The sequence below is a fragment of the Euphorbia lathyris genome, chromosome 3, assembly GCF_963576675.1.
Source record: "Euphorbia lathyris chromosome 3, ddEupLath1.1, whole genome shotgun sequence".
Classification (NCBI taxonomy): Eukaryota; Viridiplantae; Streptophyta; class Magnoliopsida; order Malpighiales; family Euphorbiaceae; genus Euphorbia; species Euphorbia lathyris.
The window spans coordinates 91,399,048-91,417,622 of NC_088912.1; the positions used below are offsets into that span (position 1 = coordinate 91,399,048).

General features: G+C 35.1%; 1 protein-coding gene and 1 long non-coding RNA gene across 2 annotated transcripts; both read right to left on the reverse strand.

Annotated features, from left to right (window-relative positions):
* Window positions 1-1,255: 1,255 nt before the first annotated feature.
* LOC136222775 (triacylglycerol lipase OBL1-like) lies at window positions 1,256-4,541 on the reverse strand. The gene is made up of 3 exons (XM_066010499.1): window positions 4,220-4,541; window positions 2,890-3,560; window positions 1,256-1,534 (listed from the first exon to the last, which is right to left on the reverse strand). Exons 1-3 carry the CDS (start codon window positions 4,539-4,541, stop codon window positions 1,256-1,258), a joined length of 1,272 nt encoding a protein of 423 aa, XP_065866571.1.
* Window positions 4,542-11,294: 6,753 nt separating this feature from the next.
* On the reverse strand, window positions 11,295-13,159 carry LOC136224426 (uncharacterized). The gene is made up of 3 exons (XR_010686421.1): window positions 12,780-13,159; window positions 12,451-12,507; window positions 11,295-11,549 (listed from the first exon to the last, which is right to left on the reverse strand). It is a non-coding gene; the product is annotated as an uncharacterized lncRNA (long non-coding RNA).
* Between the last annotated feature and the right edge of the window lie 5,416 nt (window positions 13,160-18,575).

Genomic DNA, 18,575 nt, shown 5'->3' on the forward strand with positions numbered 1-18,575 from the left:
TGCCTAATCAGCTACATACTCAATGAACATTCATACACATACTCAATGAGTTCTAGCTTCCTAAAGAGAACATCAAACATAAACATGCTTCATACACATACACATACTCAGTCAGTTCTAGCTTCCTAAATAGTTCTATCCAACCAATCAGTTCATACCAATCATTTCATAGCAATATAACTCACATTCATGTATGGTTAAGGTATTCAACCAATCAGTTAATAGCAATACACATACATAACCCTTTACGATGTACTTGCCACTTGGATTGTACTCGTTGAAAGCAACTCAGCTAAAGGAGATTGTTGTCGGACTCGAATCTTCTCGAAAGGACTTCATATGGGTCGTCCGGATGAACACAAATCCTGAAAACGAACATTGGTTGCCCGAAGGATTTGAAGAAAGAATGAAAGGAAAAGGACTAATAATTCTAGGATGGGCACCACAAGTACTAATACTCGAACACGAAGCAATAAGAGGGTTTGTGACTCATTGTGGGTGGAATTTCACACTTGAAGGAATAACGGTTGGCTTGCCAATGGTAGCTTGGCCTATAGGGGGCGAGCAATTTTACAACGAAAAGTTTGTGACACAAGTACTTAAAATCGGAGTGTCGACTGGCACCCGAGAATGGACAATGTATGGTGATGATAACATTATAAAGAGTGAAGGTATAGAGAAGGCTATAAATCGAATAATCGAAGGCGAAGAAGGTGAAGAAATGAGAAGAAAAGCAAAGGAACTTAGGGAGATGGCAAGGAGGGCTATTGAAGAAGGCGGATCTTCCTATTCTGATACTAATGCTTTGATTGATGAACTAATTAAGTTTAAGTTTCATTAATGTTAATTAAAGAAACGAGCCCGCTAACGGATGCCCTGGGACACTAGATAAGAAATATATTTTATTATTTTTTATATAACACTCATTAAATGAGTTTGTATTGGAAAATGTTATTGTATTGGAAAATGTTAATATTTTGTTATTCGTGATTACTTTAATTAATTTTGGCCTTTAATTAAAATATTAAAATATATTTCTTATCAAGGACCATGGGAGCGTCCACATGTTTTTATTGAAATTAAATATGTAGAAAACATTTATTCATTGGTTTTATTCAAATGAAGCATATGATAACATAATTAAAACTAGTCAATAGCAATAAGAAATACATTGATCTGTTGACCTTATGATAAATGATGATGATGAAGAAAAAGAAGGAAATGAAGGCTCCACTTAATGATCTCCATTTGAATTTCAAATTTTTTGAACAAAGCTTTTCAAAGAGGTGAGAGGAGCAACTCTTTCCCTTCCGAGCCTAACCGAATTGATATAATCAACAGGGCTATGAGCAGCAATACCAGGCAGCACCAATCCAAGTGCCCTAAACAATGTGCAGAACCAACTCTCTTCATAATCTGGACCATGTGTATACCTTATTGCTAAACTTCTCAATACCTCCCATATTGCATTCATCCTCATTGGTATTATATGTTTCAATCCGAAGAAGTTTCTGTTCGGCTCCTCATCCATAAACTATAACAATTGAAATATATAAGATCAATTTATTAACTACATATGTTAATAAAAGTCAGTAGCGGAACCAGAACCAAACAATAATTAAGCAAGAAACATAGATTTTTTGGGAGGAATTAAGAGTCAAGAGCGGTAAGGTCCGTCGTCGCATAATAATTTTATTTTAGTGACATAAATTGCCTTGTAAATGTAATGTTTTTTTTTCTTCCCAAGTAGAGGTATTAATGGACTGTATGTACGTGATTCCCTCTAGTTCAGCCCTTATCAAAAGGATAATGTTAGACATAGCTAACACGTATCGCTCATTCATGGATCGAAGTGTAACTCAAGTGGACTTCACATTTTTTTAAGCTAAAAAAGTATCTTGAGCTCTGTGACCATTCCAATTTTGGTGAATTGAGTCTCTAATATTTTATTTCAACACGTTCACTTTTTTATTATTTATTTTTAGTAACAATAAGTCCCTAATCAGCAAATTAGTTAGTTCTAAATATAAAATTCAGTTAACATAGCGTTACTCATTTGCATCTGGGTCTAAAATTATTATATTATTTATGGTACAAAATAATATTTTTAAATTTCCTTTATAAATCAATAAGCATAAAATACTACTTTCGAAGTGCTAAAAAATGCAAATTTGGAATGCATATGAAATGAATAATGATCTATCAGTGAAGTTTTATGTTGAAAACTAACTTTTCATGTCATCAACGACTTAATGTGACAAAAATAAATAAATAGTCAGGGGTTTCATCTATTAAAATGACACATCAAAGACTCATTCCCTTAAAATTAAAATGGTCAGAGACCTCCGAATGTTTTTTTCCCGCATTTTTGAGGTCAAAATCACACCCATATAAATCATTATAATGCATAAATAAATTATAGGGGTGCACACAAAAATCTGGAAAACCGAAAAACCGAACCGAAACCTATAAACTAGTGTACAATTTTTATTTTTAAAATAGTGGTTAATGGTAAAGGTTACGGTTTTTATGTTAAAAAAATCGCGGTTAACTGAAACCGACCGAATATCAATTAAATATTAAAAAGATATAAATATATATATTTATTTATATGGGTAAACCATTATTTAGTCCCTATAGTTTTAAGTAACTCACTAATCAATCCACTATTTAATTATAAGGTCTCTAAACTTTTTCACGTTGAATGGTTTAGTCCTTCTGTCAAATATTAACATTAAATGAGATGAAAATATGTAAATAACCCTCAAACCGACCGAATTAACCTTAATGGACTTGTTAACCGACTACGTGGACCCCTAATAAATTAGTATCTGATTTTCATTTAAACAATATAATAAGTTAAATTGATATCAACTTATAAATGCATACCTTGCCAAAGTAGTGGCTATCATAGTAAAGACAGGTTCCAAAATGCTTAAAGGCAAACACCTTATCATCAAAAGGAACTCTAGGCACCATATCATTGCAGTAAACAACTCTGAAATATTTAGTAACCGGATAATTCAAATGGGCTTCAATGAATGTCCCCAGCTTTGAGTCTCCAATTCTTGGTTGCCCAAATGTGTAAACATTTAACAACCTTTGAAGCATCTCATTCTCTTCTTGAATCACAAGCACACTTGGGAATAATATAGCAAGTGCACCTCCTAAGCTGTGTCCTGTCACTACAAATTTAGCATTCTTGTGTATTTTTAGTAACTTCTTGAGCTTCCAAGCCACAACATAGTATGCACTTTTCTTAGGCCAATCCATCATATTGGCCTCAGCAGCAGCAGCAGCAGCAGCAGCATCAGTGTGCTTCTTTCTAAGGTGAGTTTGGAAAGTGGTGGCATCACTTCTGTTGCCTAAACTCAGTGCTTCTAGGAATCCGACGTGGAGTTTTCCGACTTTCGGGATTTCGTACCAAGAGAAATCGAAATCAGTGCTCCAATCCTGGGCGTTAAAGGGTTCTGTTCCCCTAAAACTTACTACTATCAAGTTTGCATCTTTTGGCTTGTCGCAGCATATGAACACTTGCGTGTTGTTTGCCTTTTGATTCTCTGTCGCATTCGAAAAGACATTAATTAATTTTACGGAAGCCTTTTATAAAACTACTACTTATCAATCAGCTAATATCTAATAACTAACACGTTCTAAAAACATCTCAACAAAAGCTAAAAGCAACAGACAGAAGAGAGGATAAAGGGTCACAAAGGACCCTGGACTTAGTATATATAAATAGAAATTTCTGTCTGTAATTTCACGCTATTCAAAATCTCCAACAGATTTGGGGTTTACTGACAGAATCTACGTCAGAATTATCCCATTCGGACGCTTAATCTAAAAAAATTTATGTAATTTTTAATACAATTTTTTTCATGTACCCTCTCCTCCGAGTATTTGTTTCTAGCTCCGCCACTGGCTACTGTCATTGAACCAATTAAACTAAAAGATCAAACTGATAGTTAAGACAGAAACATAGATCTTAGATTAATTTCTGACACACCACACGTAAATAGCCCCTGAGCTTACAGCGTGTTGAACACAGATTCCACCAATTAATGATACTATGTCAATGAAGTTTGAGCCAAAAGCTTAAAGTCCAATCGTACATTTTATATTAATCTCTGACTGCTACCACCTATCAGTTCAACGAAATAGATACCCTGTGGTTACACGGATTTACAGATATATCTGTGACATTTTGAGATGGATATACCATGAAAGAAGTTATGGAGAATGCCAGAGAAGCCACCATTTTGAGAGAGGAGATTGAGGAAAAAATCAGTGAAAAGACCAATGTATCTGAGTGGCTTTTGAATGAGGTTAAGGATTCTACAAATTATAATAGAAACCAACAAAATCCACCTATGATCAACAGCTAGTCCACCTTTCAATCCCTCTTCTGAACTGTCCAAAAAAGCCATTCCACTCTTCACATTTTTCCCTACCATATACTTCACTGTGTCTCTCTTTTTTCCCTTTTTAGGGTTCACTATCAGGAAATTTGGAGGTGGAGAAGAAGTACAAATTTCAGCCATGGCTACTACTTTCAAAGTTACTTGTAGGAGATATGTACATTTCATTAATATTGTTTCTATTTATAGATTCTGTCCTTCCTCTTTGGATGGCCAATTATTGATAAGTTTCATATTAATGAATATTATATTACTTTCATTTAATAATACTTATAATATTAATGAGATAAACGTGTTCAAAATTTCATGTGGAATTTAAAGAAAGGAATGCTATAGTTGTCATGTTTTTGTTAAATAATCATTTAGTCCAATTAACTGATACGGTAAAAAAAAAATCTAAAACTATTACTTATTTAGTGTATATATAGGAAGATATTTTAACTATCTGGTCTACAGCGGATGACACTGGTAGAATGTCTGAGCAAAGAGTGCCTTTAAGAAATGACAATGGGATAGGAATGAAATGAATCCTACATTAGAAATGGAAAGAGAGTGACTGTGAATTATTAGTAAGGTGGAAATCCAATACACTTAGACGCGTTTTAAAACCGTGAGACATAAGATATTGTGTAATGACCCGGTCGAAAGTGGATGGCGCCGGGGTAGAAGGCCGAGAGGGAGTGATTGAGGCTTATTAGTAAAATATTAATCCAATACATGCAGACGCGTTTTAAAACCGTGAGATCCAAAGTATTGGATTTGAGCCAAAGCGAATAATATCCACATGATAGTGAAACAGCGTGTTACCTATTGAATTTGGACCAAAACACGTAATATCTATATAGTATTGAACTAAGATATTGGATTTGGGTTTAACCATTGTAATATCTACTTAACACGTGACAATTTATTTTTCCACTTATTGAACACCTACCCTCTACCATTTCTTGTCTTACCTAATGCATGGTTGAAATTTTATTTTCATGTTTTGTCAAATTATTTAGTTATGGATTTTATTGTGTTTAAGAAATGACGATGGTAGGCTTCAGCTTATTTGTCTTTTCAATATGTTTTAATCGGAATACTTGTTATTGTTGGTTACTATATAGTAAATTTTAATTTAAGTATTTTTTATTAGATGATAAACGAATCAAGTCTCACATTCTCATGATTAGATTCTGCTAAGTGAAGTAATACATGACAAAATTGTCGTATCAAATAATTATTTAACTTGAAAAATAACCAATAACAAAAGTCCAAGAATAATATAATACTTACTTTTTTATATATTTTACAGCAACTTGATTTTTGTTTTTGAGTTAGGGATTTAAACAACCAATCATTAACAACATATATAAATATATAATATATATTTTTCCACATGCTCCTTTTGCCCTAATAACTTGTTATTTGTACATCATGGGCCGATCTAGGAGGGTATGCCTACCTATTCTCAAGGTTAAAACAAACGACAGATCTCGATGAGGATTTAAAGTAAAATTTACAGATCACCTACTAATAAAGATTAAATTTTGATGGAATGGGGAATCGAAACCTCAAACCAATTATAATCTAATTGCAAATGATTATCGTCTTTTGGGTATAACCATAAACTTGCAAGCTATTTTTAAGAGAAACTTTGCAAGTATTGGTGTGACTAAATCGAGTTGCTCATGAGTGACTTGATATTCTAATCATTAGAATTTTCATGTAAATAAGTCGAGTCGCTCGTGAGCGGCTTGATATTTTTTTCTATAACATAATATATATGTTGGTCCTATATTTTACTCAAAACTTCAATTATTTTGTGTTGGAGATTTAAGGGAAATGAACTTTTAGTCATTTGCCATTACTCTTGTAACTTTATGTATCCCACATGGAAAACTTGTAAGGAAGTTGAAAGGTTTATATCGGGTTGGGCTTTATGTGATATTAAATTGTGTTAAAGTGGGTTTTACAAAAAACACCACACGCGCGCACTCGTTCAAACTGTGCCTGATTTTTATTTTGTTATTAAATATTTTAAACCTTTTGACTAATTCTTTTAGTTGTTAAAGTCTTATCTCCACTATCCCTACTTTCATTCAACAACCCACGTTTTACTCTTATGAACGTTGTCCACTACAACGTTCGTTTGACACTGAAATAAAAGAGTTTTTCGGAGCGTCGAAACATACAGTTTTTCTCAATTACGAATTTCATCTCAAATACAAATTTTCTCTGGGCATTAAAATTCTTGCTGTTCCAAAGCTTCGCCCTAGAGTGCACTAGGACGGCGCTTGCTGTGTAAACCTTGGTTGACGATCGGACTTCCAGATTGCACCAGAGTCTACCGTAATCGTTTTCAACGCAGTGGTTCTGTCCACGACACAGCTTTCAAGACGGTCATAGTAAATACAAAATGGTCATGTTACTTTGTTATTTTCTATCTGTCTATTTATGCAAAATATAACGGTTAAAAATCAAGAAAAAATCGACAGACTGATCAAATGGTTAATATTGACAAAAGTTAAGAATTTAATAAAAAAAAATTTCAAAATAGAAGGACTAAACAGTGAGTTAGATTAAAAGGACGGAACTAATAAATTATTTACCCTTAAAATTTTATATATAGGTTAAAACCGAAACATGATAAATAAAAACAGTCAAACAATAGTATTTATTTATTACGGCATTTTTTTTTCCGACTAAAGGTTAAGCAAACAATCTTTTAATTTCTTTTAATTTCTTTTCACATGCTCCTTTTGTCCTAATAAGTTATTAATTGTAATCATGGTGGATCCAAGCAAGTCATATAATGAATAAATAATATTCATGAGTAGTAAGCAGAATTACCAGAAAAAAAAAGAAAAAAAAAACACAAACAAAAACGTGCAATTTTGTGAGTAAAATGTCACACCAAACAATGTAACAAATTTTTTTGTTCTTTTGGGAGACAAATTGGTTTGAATGATGGTGATAATTTCGTCTGTCTTCGCATTCGGTTTCAAAATTGAATAATTTCAGTATGGTATCTTCAAATTCAAATGCACACGTTTAAAGATCAAGAAATTAAATAGTAGTATATAGTAATAACTAGTTTTTGATCTGTACGATGCACAGATTTATCTTAACATATAAATATTAATAAAAATATAATCTAATAATTATAATTAACGATATAAAGGTGCTATATAAATTAAATATTATTATTTTATTTTCACATTTATTTTAAATAATATTTTTATAGATAAATATAATAATATAATTAAAATTAATATATTATATATTATATTATATTTTTTATTAGTAAAAAAGAAGTGACACATCAGCTCCATCGTTACTGTTTTATATTATATATACAGATTTATTTTTTAAATTAAAAGTTAGGGTTGAAGAAGGGCAAGAAGATTGGGTAAATTACATTCATGGCCACTGAACTTTACCATTTTAACATTATGGCCACTGAACTTCAATTCTTAACAGTATGGCCGCCGACCTTTACACTTTTTAACACCGGTAGTCACTCAACACTTCAAAATAACCGTTGACTGCCTCAAAATAAAAAATTCGAAGAGTTAATGATATTCTAAGAAACTTTAATTCTTGAAAATTTTCGTTTTGAGGTCATTTAGGTGTTGTTTGGTTAGGAGAGAGTAAATTTTTAGAGAGAGAAAGCTCCAAAAAATGTGATTTTAGAAAATAAAAAATGTGGTTTCATGGTAAATGTCGTTCTGAACAACTTCGATTCTTGAATATTTTTGTTTTGGGGTCGTTAACGGTCATTTTCAGGAGTTAGTTAAAATTGAGTGGCCACCGATGTTAAAAAGTGTAAAGTTCAGTGGTCATACCGTTAAGAATTGAAGTTCAGTGGCCATAATATTAAAATGGGTAAAGTTCAGTGGCCATGGATGTACTTTACCCCAAGAAGATCACACCTCTCAATTAGGTTGGCATCCTAGAAACACCAAACCACCCTTGAGAACTCTACTATTTGATATACAAAACGACATCATACATGTGACATCATCACAACTCTCTATGCTATTACACCTGATAAAACATGTCTTCAGAACTTTTAGAAGTTTCTATTTTCCTATAAGGGAATGATCGGGAATAACTAGATATCCACATGGTAAAGGACTTCCCCCCTAGGATATGACTCTTAACAGGAGAATGAAATCCTAAGTCTAAAGGATTTCTAGTGAACGAAAAATTGAGCCTAAACCCTATATAGATAGACACAGAGCCTCGGTACGTCTCACAACTAGTCCATACTCTTCAACCATTCCTAAGCACTTAAATGACTTAGGTATCAAAGCGGGTTCGTCGGATTTCGGCCCTCTCTAACCGTGGTTCTGTTTTACAAGTCAATAAGGGAAAGATTCAACAAGACAGTTCTGACAATTATACGAAATTCTGATACACGGTTATCAATATATTATTAGAAGAAACAATATGTTTAAAGAATCAATGAAAGCGAAACTTGGACAAACCATAAATGTCATAAGTAATAAAGCACTTACAAAAATTAGGATGTAAGTGCCACCAATGCAGGATCGACCTTTGCTGACCAAAATGAGCGAGGGCATCAATAGACCTATTTCTTTTTCAAAATATGTGGGAAACTGCAAAGGTCATCGAAGAGACTTGCTCCAAGCCATTAAGCCAATCAACCACGTATAATAAGTCACATTCCAACCACAACTTCGTCCAGCCCCTGTCAATGGCAGCATGAAGTTCAGAAATGTGTGCAAAAGAATGTTCAATCGAGAAGGAGAAAGCACCGTGTGGGAACTCACACGAATTTCGAAAAGTACCACTTGCACAACCCCTGCCCGGAGCACCCACCATCGACCCATCCATATCTACCTTCAACTAATAGTCCCCCGATGGAGGAATACAACGAACTTCAATAGTTCTCGGAGCATGCCTCAAATGACCAATAACTTAAAGCTCTTATTGTATCAAGTAATAAAATATAAGTAGAGATCACCACTAGTAATTTATGAATTTCTTATTATCTAAGCAAATAAAAATTGAATCAGTTCTAATTTTAAACTATATGATCTAAAATTATTAAGGTCAACAATTAAACTAAGGTTAAATTTGATTAATGAAAACACAAGGTTTCCCCTAATATTCGTATTTAACTTCACTAATAATCCTTATTGGTCCCTTATGAGATTAGATTTGTTCCAAAAGGGGGATGATTGGAACAGCTGGTTAATTTTAACCTTTTAACAAAATTTCTCACTTGGCGTTAGAATGGCAAGCACAGAGGCTAACTTCAGAATCAGATGCAAGTTCCATTTACTGAGTTAATCAGTCAACAGAGCTTGATTCTGCTTCTGACTTAAGCGCTAAGAGGACAATTTACTCAAAGGAGCTTCTGTGTATTCTTAAAGATTGCTGATAGTTTACAGCATACACAATTCGGAACTTATACATGAGAGTGAATATTTAAAGTGGGCAATATCAGAAGTAAGTAAAGGCAGAATTAGAGAAACAATTACACAGTCGATTTATACTGGTTCGGCCTGTCGCCTACCTAGTCCTCAGAATACCTTCTTATGAGCTTTAATCCAATACTAAACTCTTTAATGGTAGATCACAAACCATTAAAATAGACAGAGCTTTTGTAAAGTACATTCCTTTACAAACAACACTAAGCTATATATCATCTCTAACTACTCGCTTATAACCGAAGCAAGTAAAAGAGCTTCTGATTTACAATAGAAGATTGGTTCTCATATAGAACACATATGAAGTATTATCTCTATATGAGTTTACACAAATATGAATATGAATGTGTATAATGCTTTTGCTCTATTTTCATTTAAGATGTTCTTTATGTGAGTTGATGATCAGTTGTAGAATGAGCAAGTTCTTGGCTTTTATAGTGAAGCTTTTAGAGAATGATCCTTTGAATTTCAAACTAGTCATTTGGAGGAAAACGACTTCTGTCACCATCAGCCTCAGTCTTCTGTGCCAAAAGGTTACCGTTTGACACAACATGGGCTTATGTCTCTTGAGTCGCGCTTCCTTCTGACTTCCAGTGTGGGAGAGACTTGCAGTCTTCTACAATCTTTCCATTTCTGGTAACAAGTAAATTGATGTTCGGGGACAAGACTTCTGGCGTCTGTCTTTTATGTCATTTTGGGAATGACTTGATGTTGGCAGAATGTCAACGCCTTGTAGGATGTTGCTTCTGTCTTCCGGGCTTCCTGATTCTAGGCCAATACAAGGCTTTGGTCCTTTAATACATTTGAGGCCTTTTTAGTTGTTCTTCAATTTATGCTTTAACTTATAATCACACTTAACAAATATATTAGCATAAAATAACTTCTTTAAATTTTGTAATTAAATATTTTGGGGATCTATTCCATTACTGTTATTTTTATCAGAATAAAAACCTTTATAGAAATTGTGTTTCAACGATCCATTCTAGGCTTGTTTAGTTAAACCTATAAACGGTGATTATTTCCTTAGAAATCAATCTAGATTTGATCCAATCAAGATTGATCATAGTTCTCGTATAATTTTCCCAGTTTTGGTCAAAGTAAAATAAAATAAAATACAAAGAAAGCATTAAGTTCTACTGAAATAACCCTAGAGTTTTAGTCATAAAACTAAAATCCAGAACAACTTCACCGCATAAGCATGAGTCTAAACTGTGTTGTTGAGTTAATTATTCTAGTGTCGACCAGCCAGAATTTGTAACTAAAACTACCTAAAAATTGGTCTAATAAATAAATCATATAGTTTAATTAATTCATATCTATAAATTTGGATTAAAACTATAAACTAATTACTAACTTCATTTGTAACTCTCGTCCCGGGTCATATTAAAAACACACAGGAAACCAAACAATTATCATAATTAAGCATAAACACCAACATACTACATAAAGGCTCTCCATTTATTTTCTTCTATCAAAATCTCATAACCAAAAGGTTAAACAACCAACCAAATAATTTTAATCCATCAGCGATACTCACTTAAATTTAAGCAAATCGTCCAAGCCAATAATATAATAAATCCTAATGAGTGTCTATAAAATTGCTAATGGGAATGAGACACTTATGCTTGCCATCCTGATCGCAGGGTAACCTGAAAATTTAGCAAATAGGAGAACCTCTGAACATAGCCTGAAAAATATGACAAGGGGTGAGCTGCCTACTCAATAAGCATAATTATATATATATATATATATATATATATATATATATATATATATATATATAAACACATATCATTCACACATATTACATTTAATCAGATAACATAACAAAGCAGACTCTTGACTACAAATAATATCCTAAAGTTATTATATTTATTTTTAAGGGCCATAACTAAACCTAAGTGAAATATGTCAAATGGTCTCATGGTTCAATATTCAATCGTAGGTATACAATATCGCCCTCAATTTCAGGACATGTATCCTTTTAACCTTATAATAATTATCCAAATAATACGGTACTGCTATCGTCCCCAGTTTCAGGACACAATACAAATTCAATTAGAGTAAAATAACACCCTACCCAGGTGCCTGTGATCACAGTATCAACAAACCTTCAGACCATTGTACCTATCCACTTAAGCTAGCTAATTAAGTGAGATTTTAAAATGAGACGTATTGTTATTCTACCATAGACAATCACCTTGTAAAATAATTACTTCAACATATGATCAAAATAATATGCATCATCTGTGAATTTAAGCACAACCATATCCAAATTTCAGATATCTATATATTCCCTCGTTGCGTAACCTATAATAATTATTTTTCACCATCTGATCAGCCAAGACTAAAAAAAACAACTCAAACATCGTAACTAACAAGTTTTTCCAAAACATCATAATTATATACATAATTTTCCTTTTCCTGGAATAATAATCCATAGCATATAATAATCATCATAATTAGCAAGTTTATACACATACAACAATCCATAGCATGGTTTTATCATCACCTCACACATGTATATTTACTTTGAACAATCATATATAGATATATATAAACATATAAATATTAATAATTATGATTACCTCTCGTTCCAAGTTAATCAAACTGTTCGAGTTCTTGTTCACCCGTTTCTTCCTCTCCTATAAATATAAAAATGCATTGCTATAATTAATTCGTGTTTAAGAAAAATGATAGATATGTAATGTATGTTCGGGATGTTCCTAACCCCTCCCCACGAAATCAATTAAAAATCCAGCTCAATCTAATTAATCAATAGCCATCTACTTAAATCTAAAATTCTAACCCTTTAAAAATTCAATTATCATAGAAGACTAATAATTTAGAAAAAAAAATCATCATATATATATATTGGAACCTATACCGGGTAAAATTCTAGTTAGAAAATGCTCACCAGAGTCTCGCCGGAACGCGGTGGTCGGTTGCCGGAATTCCGCCAGACTTGTCGGAAGTGTGAACCGAGACTACCATGAGATAGCCAACCTTCAAAGGAATCCAAAAATACACTCCTTTCACTACTAAAATCGCCTAAAAGATCGGGATCTAACACTTTCCCGGTGAAAATACTCGCTCCGATCACCACCCTTTTCGGTCAGAAAAATATGAATAGTGGTCTCAAAATCTTCCTTATGAAATAAGGAATTTAATGGTATGATTTTCGCTTCAATAGGTGATCGGAGTAAAGAGTTACAAAGAAAGTTAGGATTAGAAGAAAAGAAAAAATAAAGCTGCGTCGGGAATGAATTTTAGTTATGGTATTGGTATCTCGAACCCCAAACTCCACCAAATAATATTAATAATAATAATTAATAATAATAACAATACTACGCTCACCTATTTCTTTTCCTCTTCTTTTCTTTTGACAAAAAGAACCTAGTCCCTTTTCTTTTATTTATTTATTTATTCCTATTATTTTTTTTATTAATTATACATAACTATTTAGATGTTATATCATTAGCTTCCGAAACCCTGGTGTAGACACGGAGTCGAAGGACCTGTGACGAAAACCTTTAACAAAGCAGCGGTTGGTTCCGGGAAAATTTTGAAAGAGAAAAGAGTATAATAATAAAACGGTGAGTCAACGAGAATCGCGGTCGTTGAATGAACGGCTCGTGGACGCTCCGCGACGTAGAGCGAGCGCCTAGCGGCAGCCAACGTGTGTCCGACGACAGTCGGACGCACGTCCGGCAGCGCAGGGCGTGCGCTCGGCGTCCGCGGGACGCCCGACGGCCGTCGAGCACGCACCCCCGACAGCCGTTGGGCGAGCGCCCGACGGCCGCTGGGCAGGCGCCCAACGACGTTGGGCGGATGCCCAACGATGGTTGGGCGAACGCCCAACATCAGTTGGGCGTACGCCCAACGATTGTTGGGCGTTCGCCTAACTCTGTTGGGCGTTCGCCCAACAATGTTGGGCGTTCGCCCAACCAGGGTGGGCGATCGCCCAACCCCCTTTGGGCGACGCCCAATTTTACTCGGGCGTCGCCCAAAGTTCCGGGGATCCGTTTGCCTATATAAGGCATGGATCCCCATGCATTTGAGGGAGGACTTTTGGGAGGAGCTTCTCACTCTAAACATTTTTAGAGAGAGAAAATCTTTTTTTTGGGAAAAAACATTTTTTTTCCTAAAAATTCCAAATTTCCTAAAAGTTAAAATTTTACCAAAACACAAAAACACCGGAAAAGCACGATTCGAGGAATCAACCGACTTCAACCGTCAATACCGAACTTGAGGTATTATCCGAGGACTAGACTCGTTTTATTTATTTTATTTATTTTATTTTTATGTTATAATTTTATTTATTTAGTTATTCATTTATTTATCACGTTTTATTTAATCCTTCGTATTTATTTATTTTTATCCCGTGTTAAATAAAAATTCGGTTTTGTTTTAAAATAAAAAAACTCGTTTTAATATCTCAATACGAACCGTGATCCGATTAAAAGGTAGTTCGGGTATTAAAAACGTTGTAATTATAAGTTTGGAAAAGATATTTCCGAATAACGTTTTAAAATAAAAACGTCGTTTTAGGAAACTCCGTCATAGACTATGATCCATTTTTGGTAGTTCGGAGATCCCAAACGATCGAATTAGATTTAATTTAAAGCTTTTGAACGAATCTGGAAACTTTTGGAGTGCTGCTGTAATTCTACCTTTTCTGTCACTAACAGCAGATTGGCGACGGATTTTCCGTCGATAATCTGCTGGAAACCGAAAATCACCATTTTTACCCTCCTTTCCCCACTTTTTGACATTTCTACTTGTATATATATGTATATTATTGTGTAATATGTTTATAAAAATTATTTTTTAATCCTATAACTATTTATTATGTACTATATATTTATTTATTTCATGTTGAAATTTAATGTTATAAAGTAGTATATATGTATATATATAGTTTTCTTTGGCATTTGAATTATATTAGCTATCATAGGGTAAAACTATTTTGGAAATTAAATGTTATTTTTAGCTTTTATAGTCTCCCTTATTTTTACATAGTTGTAATTAGGATAAAAAGGTATTATATGTATTACTACTTTCCCTATCCTACATTTAATCTATATATATATATATATTATTACCATTTTTACTATTCTTACATATATGTATAAATATGTATATTCATTCTCCATTTGGATTTCCTATAGGTATATATTCTTTAAACATGTTTGGTTGGGTGAAGTTGAATTTAATTTGTTAGTTGTTGTAATTATATTCAAGTAAGGATTAATTGAGTGAAAAAAAGGGAAAATAAAATCACAAAAAGAGATTTTAATTTGTTTATTTAAACTTAAGTTTTCTAGATATTCTTAAAGTGTAAATAACGTTTTTCTTGACCTTTTTAAACTATTTCCAAAATATCACGTGTTGAAACCTTAATCTGTTCCAACGACGGATTAGGTGAACCTTGTAATTAAAATCGTTTTTATTGTAAATAATAAAGTTTTGAATCGTTTTCTTAAATGATTTGTACAAAATAAATTGACTTGCATGCCTAACCACGTTTTTGGGTTAAAATTCTTTATTCCACGTCTTCAAACGCTCGAGTCGTTCCAACGGCGATTCGAGTAGATGCCATGTAAATTAACGGGGTTTTGAAACGTACCTAAATCGTTCCAACGGCGATTAAGGTACGAACCATGTAAATAAACTCGTTTTCGGGGAGTGAGTTTAGTGTAGAGTTAACATACGAATCGAGGCATAAGACACACTGTAAATAAATTAATTCTTCCTTCTCCCCCTCTCTCTTTTATACTTAGCATCAATGTAAATGGGTGATTCTTTACCAAAGTGGCTTTCAATAATATATGCTCAAAACGGTTTTCAAAACGAGAAAGAAAAGGTTTCAAATGAATTTTAAACTTAAAGAAATATGCGATTAGTCCGTTATCGCCTAACACGCTGAGTAGGAGGCCGGTGGTTCATAACCGGGCGATGTCGGGGTGTCTAGTAGCATTTCTCCGGAAAGGAGCTAGCCTTCTCGGCTCGTACCTAAGTTTCCCGAACCCTCACCGGTCTCCCGCAAGGGATCGGTGTTCATTTTCCCATTCGTGGGTGGCGACTCTTCCATACTCCGAGCTCCGGTCCTGCCGAGCAGCTTGATTCCACGATTGGTTGCTTTCGGCGCCAATCACCGCTTACGTCGCCATGAGGTGTCCACCCCCCGATCCACCCGGGAGATTAGGCCGCGGCACCTCGTCTAACAAGTGGCGACTCTGCTGGGGAAGCGAGAAATTTGATTCCGGAAGGCGTGTATTAAGCCCTTAACGGGGATGGATCGTATTATTTCTTTTCGTATGCATTCATAAGCATTATTGCAAACCTTTTGGGTAATTTCCGCGAAACCTCTAGCGAGAGTCCATTCGTCGCTCGAAAGAGGCTAGTGTAAGTTCCCCCTTACAGTAAGGCGCCAAAGGGTCCCCATCCATTCGTTAGGGGCGAATTTGTGCGGTCCTGTGAGGTCCCACGATCAGCCGTGTCAGCATATAGTAGCCTTAGAAGTTGCCATAGGATTACCCGTTACCATTTTTGATGTGATGAATGAATCAGTTCGTGTTTTCAAATTGCCATGATACGTGTCTAATCCTAAAATATGTAAAGAAAATGAAACGATACGTTAATATATACTCTTAGACCGATATACAAACTACCCCAAAACGTCGAAACGATTCGAACTAAAGATGACTTGGTCATCTCGTATGAATGAACTTGTGCGACCCGCCTGGTCCCTTTCCGTGTCCCGAAGAAGGCACATGTTCAGGAAATGCGTTATGACGTATGCACGTATTAGTACGAATCGGTTCGGTATTAAGGATAGTTATATCTCGATTCAAAAGATTATATTAACAGTAGCCGTTATTCACATTCTTTAAATAGGTTGGGATAAAGCGAGATTATGACAAAACGAAAACAAAGAGCATTTCTGTTTCGAATGACCCCGTTGTAACGTAAAGAGTTTCGCAAACGTGGCCCGTCCCTTCTGAATAAAAGACGAGCTCTTACGTTATGCCTTGTGTCGTTCTTAAGAGAAATGGACGTGTCCGCAAAAGAGACTAAGAAAATAAAAGAAAAGCAAAAATAAACAAACGACCAAAGTCATTCTGTATCTACGATGTATACCCATCCCAAGGGTAGTTAAAGAAAATGAATCAATACCGTTGAATACGTGTCTTGAGCTGGTATGTATGCCGTTTAAAATCACAAAGTCGAATTAAGCTAAACCACATAATTGCGCCATATGGACGAGACTGTGGGTTTGACTAACGACTCGATCATTTCGACCGTTACCAAAACTACAAGAAATATGGCCCGATATGCACGTTTGCTTAAACTCGTGCCAAAGTGAAAAGGACGGTAATATCCCTGCTTCGAATAGACATGCGATTCAACGAAACATTGATTTTCTATAACCACGCTAAGGTGATATATCCCGTAGATTGGAATAAAGAGTTGTTAGCCGAAAGAGTACGGTGCGCTCAAATAAGACTCGCCGTCTTTTCACGTAGCCAAAAAGAGCAAACGGGTTCTTAACGCTAGAAACAAACACGTTACGCGATGAGTCCGTTCCTTAAAATAAAAAGTGCTTTCATCACTGAATAAGCATGCGGTTACGTCTCTCGATAGATCCAAAAGATCCCGTCGTAATCCAAAAATCGAGACACGAACCCACGCGAATAAAAGGGAACGAATCATTATCAATAACGAACGATTGGACTAAAAGAATAACTCGTACCACGTCTAAAAACCGAGATGCGCTCAAAGGGAGTCAAAACCCGGGCTAATGCGTCTCGCAAAATGACAAAAGATGGGTTATTCCGACAGGACAATCCATTTGGTCGATATCTTAGTCACCAAACGCTGATACGTTAAAACGAACTGTATTGTCTGATGAATGATTTACGTTTCCGTAATAATCGACGGCATCACGCGTCCCCTGGACCGCAATGTGAGCCCCAAACCAAAATCCTAGGAAAGAGACTTGGACCATCGAGTGGGTGGAGGAATAAGGGTGGAAGAGAGATGCTGTGATACGTGTAATTAGACTAACATTTGTTCTTCTTATCTTATATATCCGTAAATAATAAACGCACACACCACGAATCATGCATATAAAATCATGCATACATACTAATGGATACCGTTCACGCAGACGTCATCATTAAGCGGTTGTGGTACCGAGAGAGCAGTCGGCTAGTCAGGCAGTTTGATCAGCTACAGATTGATAGTTCTGAATCGGCAATTGTGGCTTCTGATTCGTCTTCATCCAGGTATACTCATTCTTCCGTCAGCATGTCTGCGACCGACGAAAAGGTGGCCGGATTGGAAAACTCTATGAACAACATTAATGAGCAGTTAGCCGCGATAGTGGCCCAGATAGCTAAGTTGGCCATGAAAGATGACAAAAGTGGCAGTAAGCACGCTGAGAATGTGGTGAACGATGGTCCTCGCTTTGGGAATGAGGATGACTATCAGGATTATATCCGAAAGCAGCTGGAGAAAGAGAAAGCTAAGGAGGAGGAGTGGAAGCAACACATCACTCAAGAGGTGCAGGATCTACGTGGGGGAAGTTCCGGGAGTCAAGACTTTTATAACTTGAAGAATTGTTTATCGGCAATGGCTTTGCCTTTGAAATTCCGGCTCCCTGACATGAAAAAGTTCGATGGAACTGGAGATCCCACTGCCCACATGA

Excerpts from the sequence above, each read along its gene's own strand:
- LOC136222775 (XM_066010499.1), bottom strand. The coding sequence starts at position 4,541 with ATGGCTGAAATTTGTACTTCTTCTCCACCTCCAAATTTCCTGATAGTG. Across the intron at positions 3,561-4,219 it reads TCTCCATAACTTCTTTCATG|AGAATCAAAAGGCAAACAAC; the intron begins GTATATCCATCT and ends CGAATGCGACAG. Across the intron at positions 1,535-2,889 it reads ATAGCCACTACTTTGGCAAG|TTTATGGATGAGGAGCCGAA; the intron begins GTATGCATTTAT and ends CAATTGTTATAG.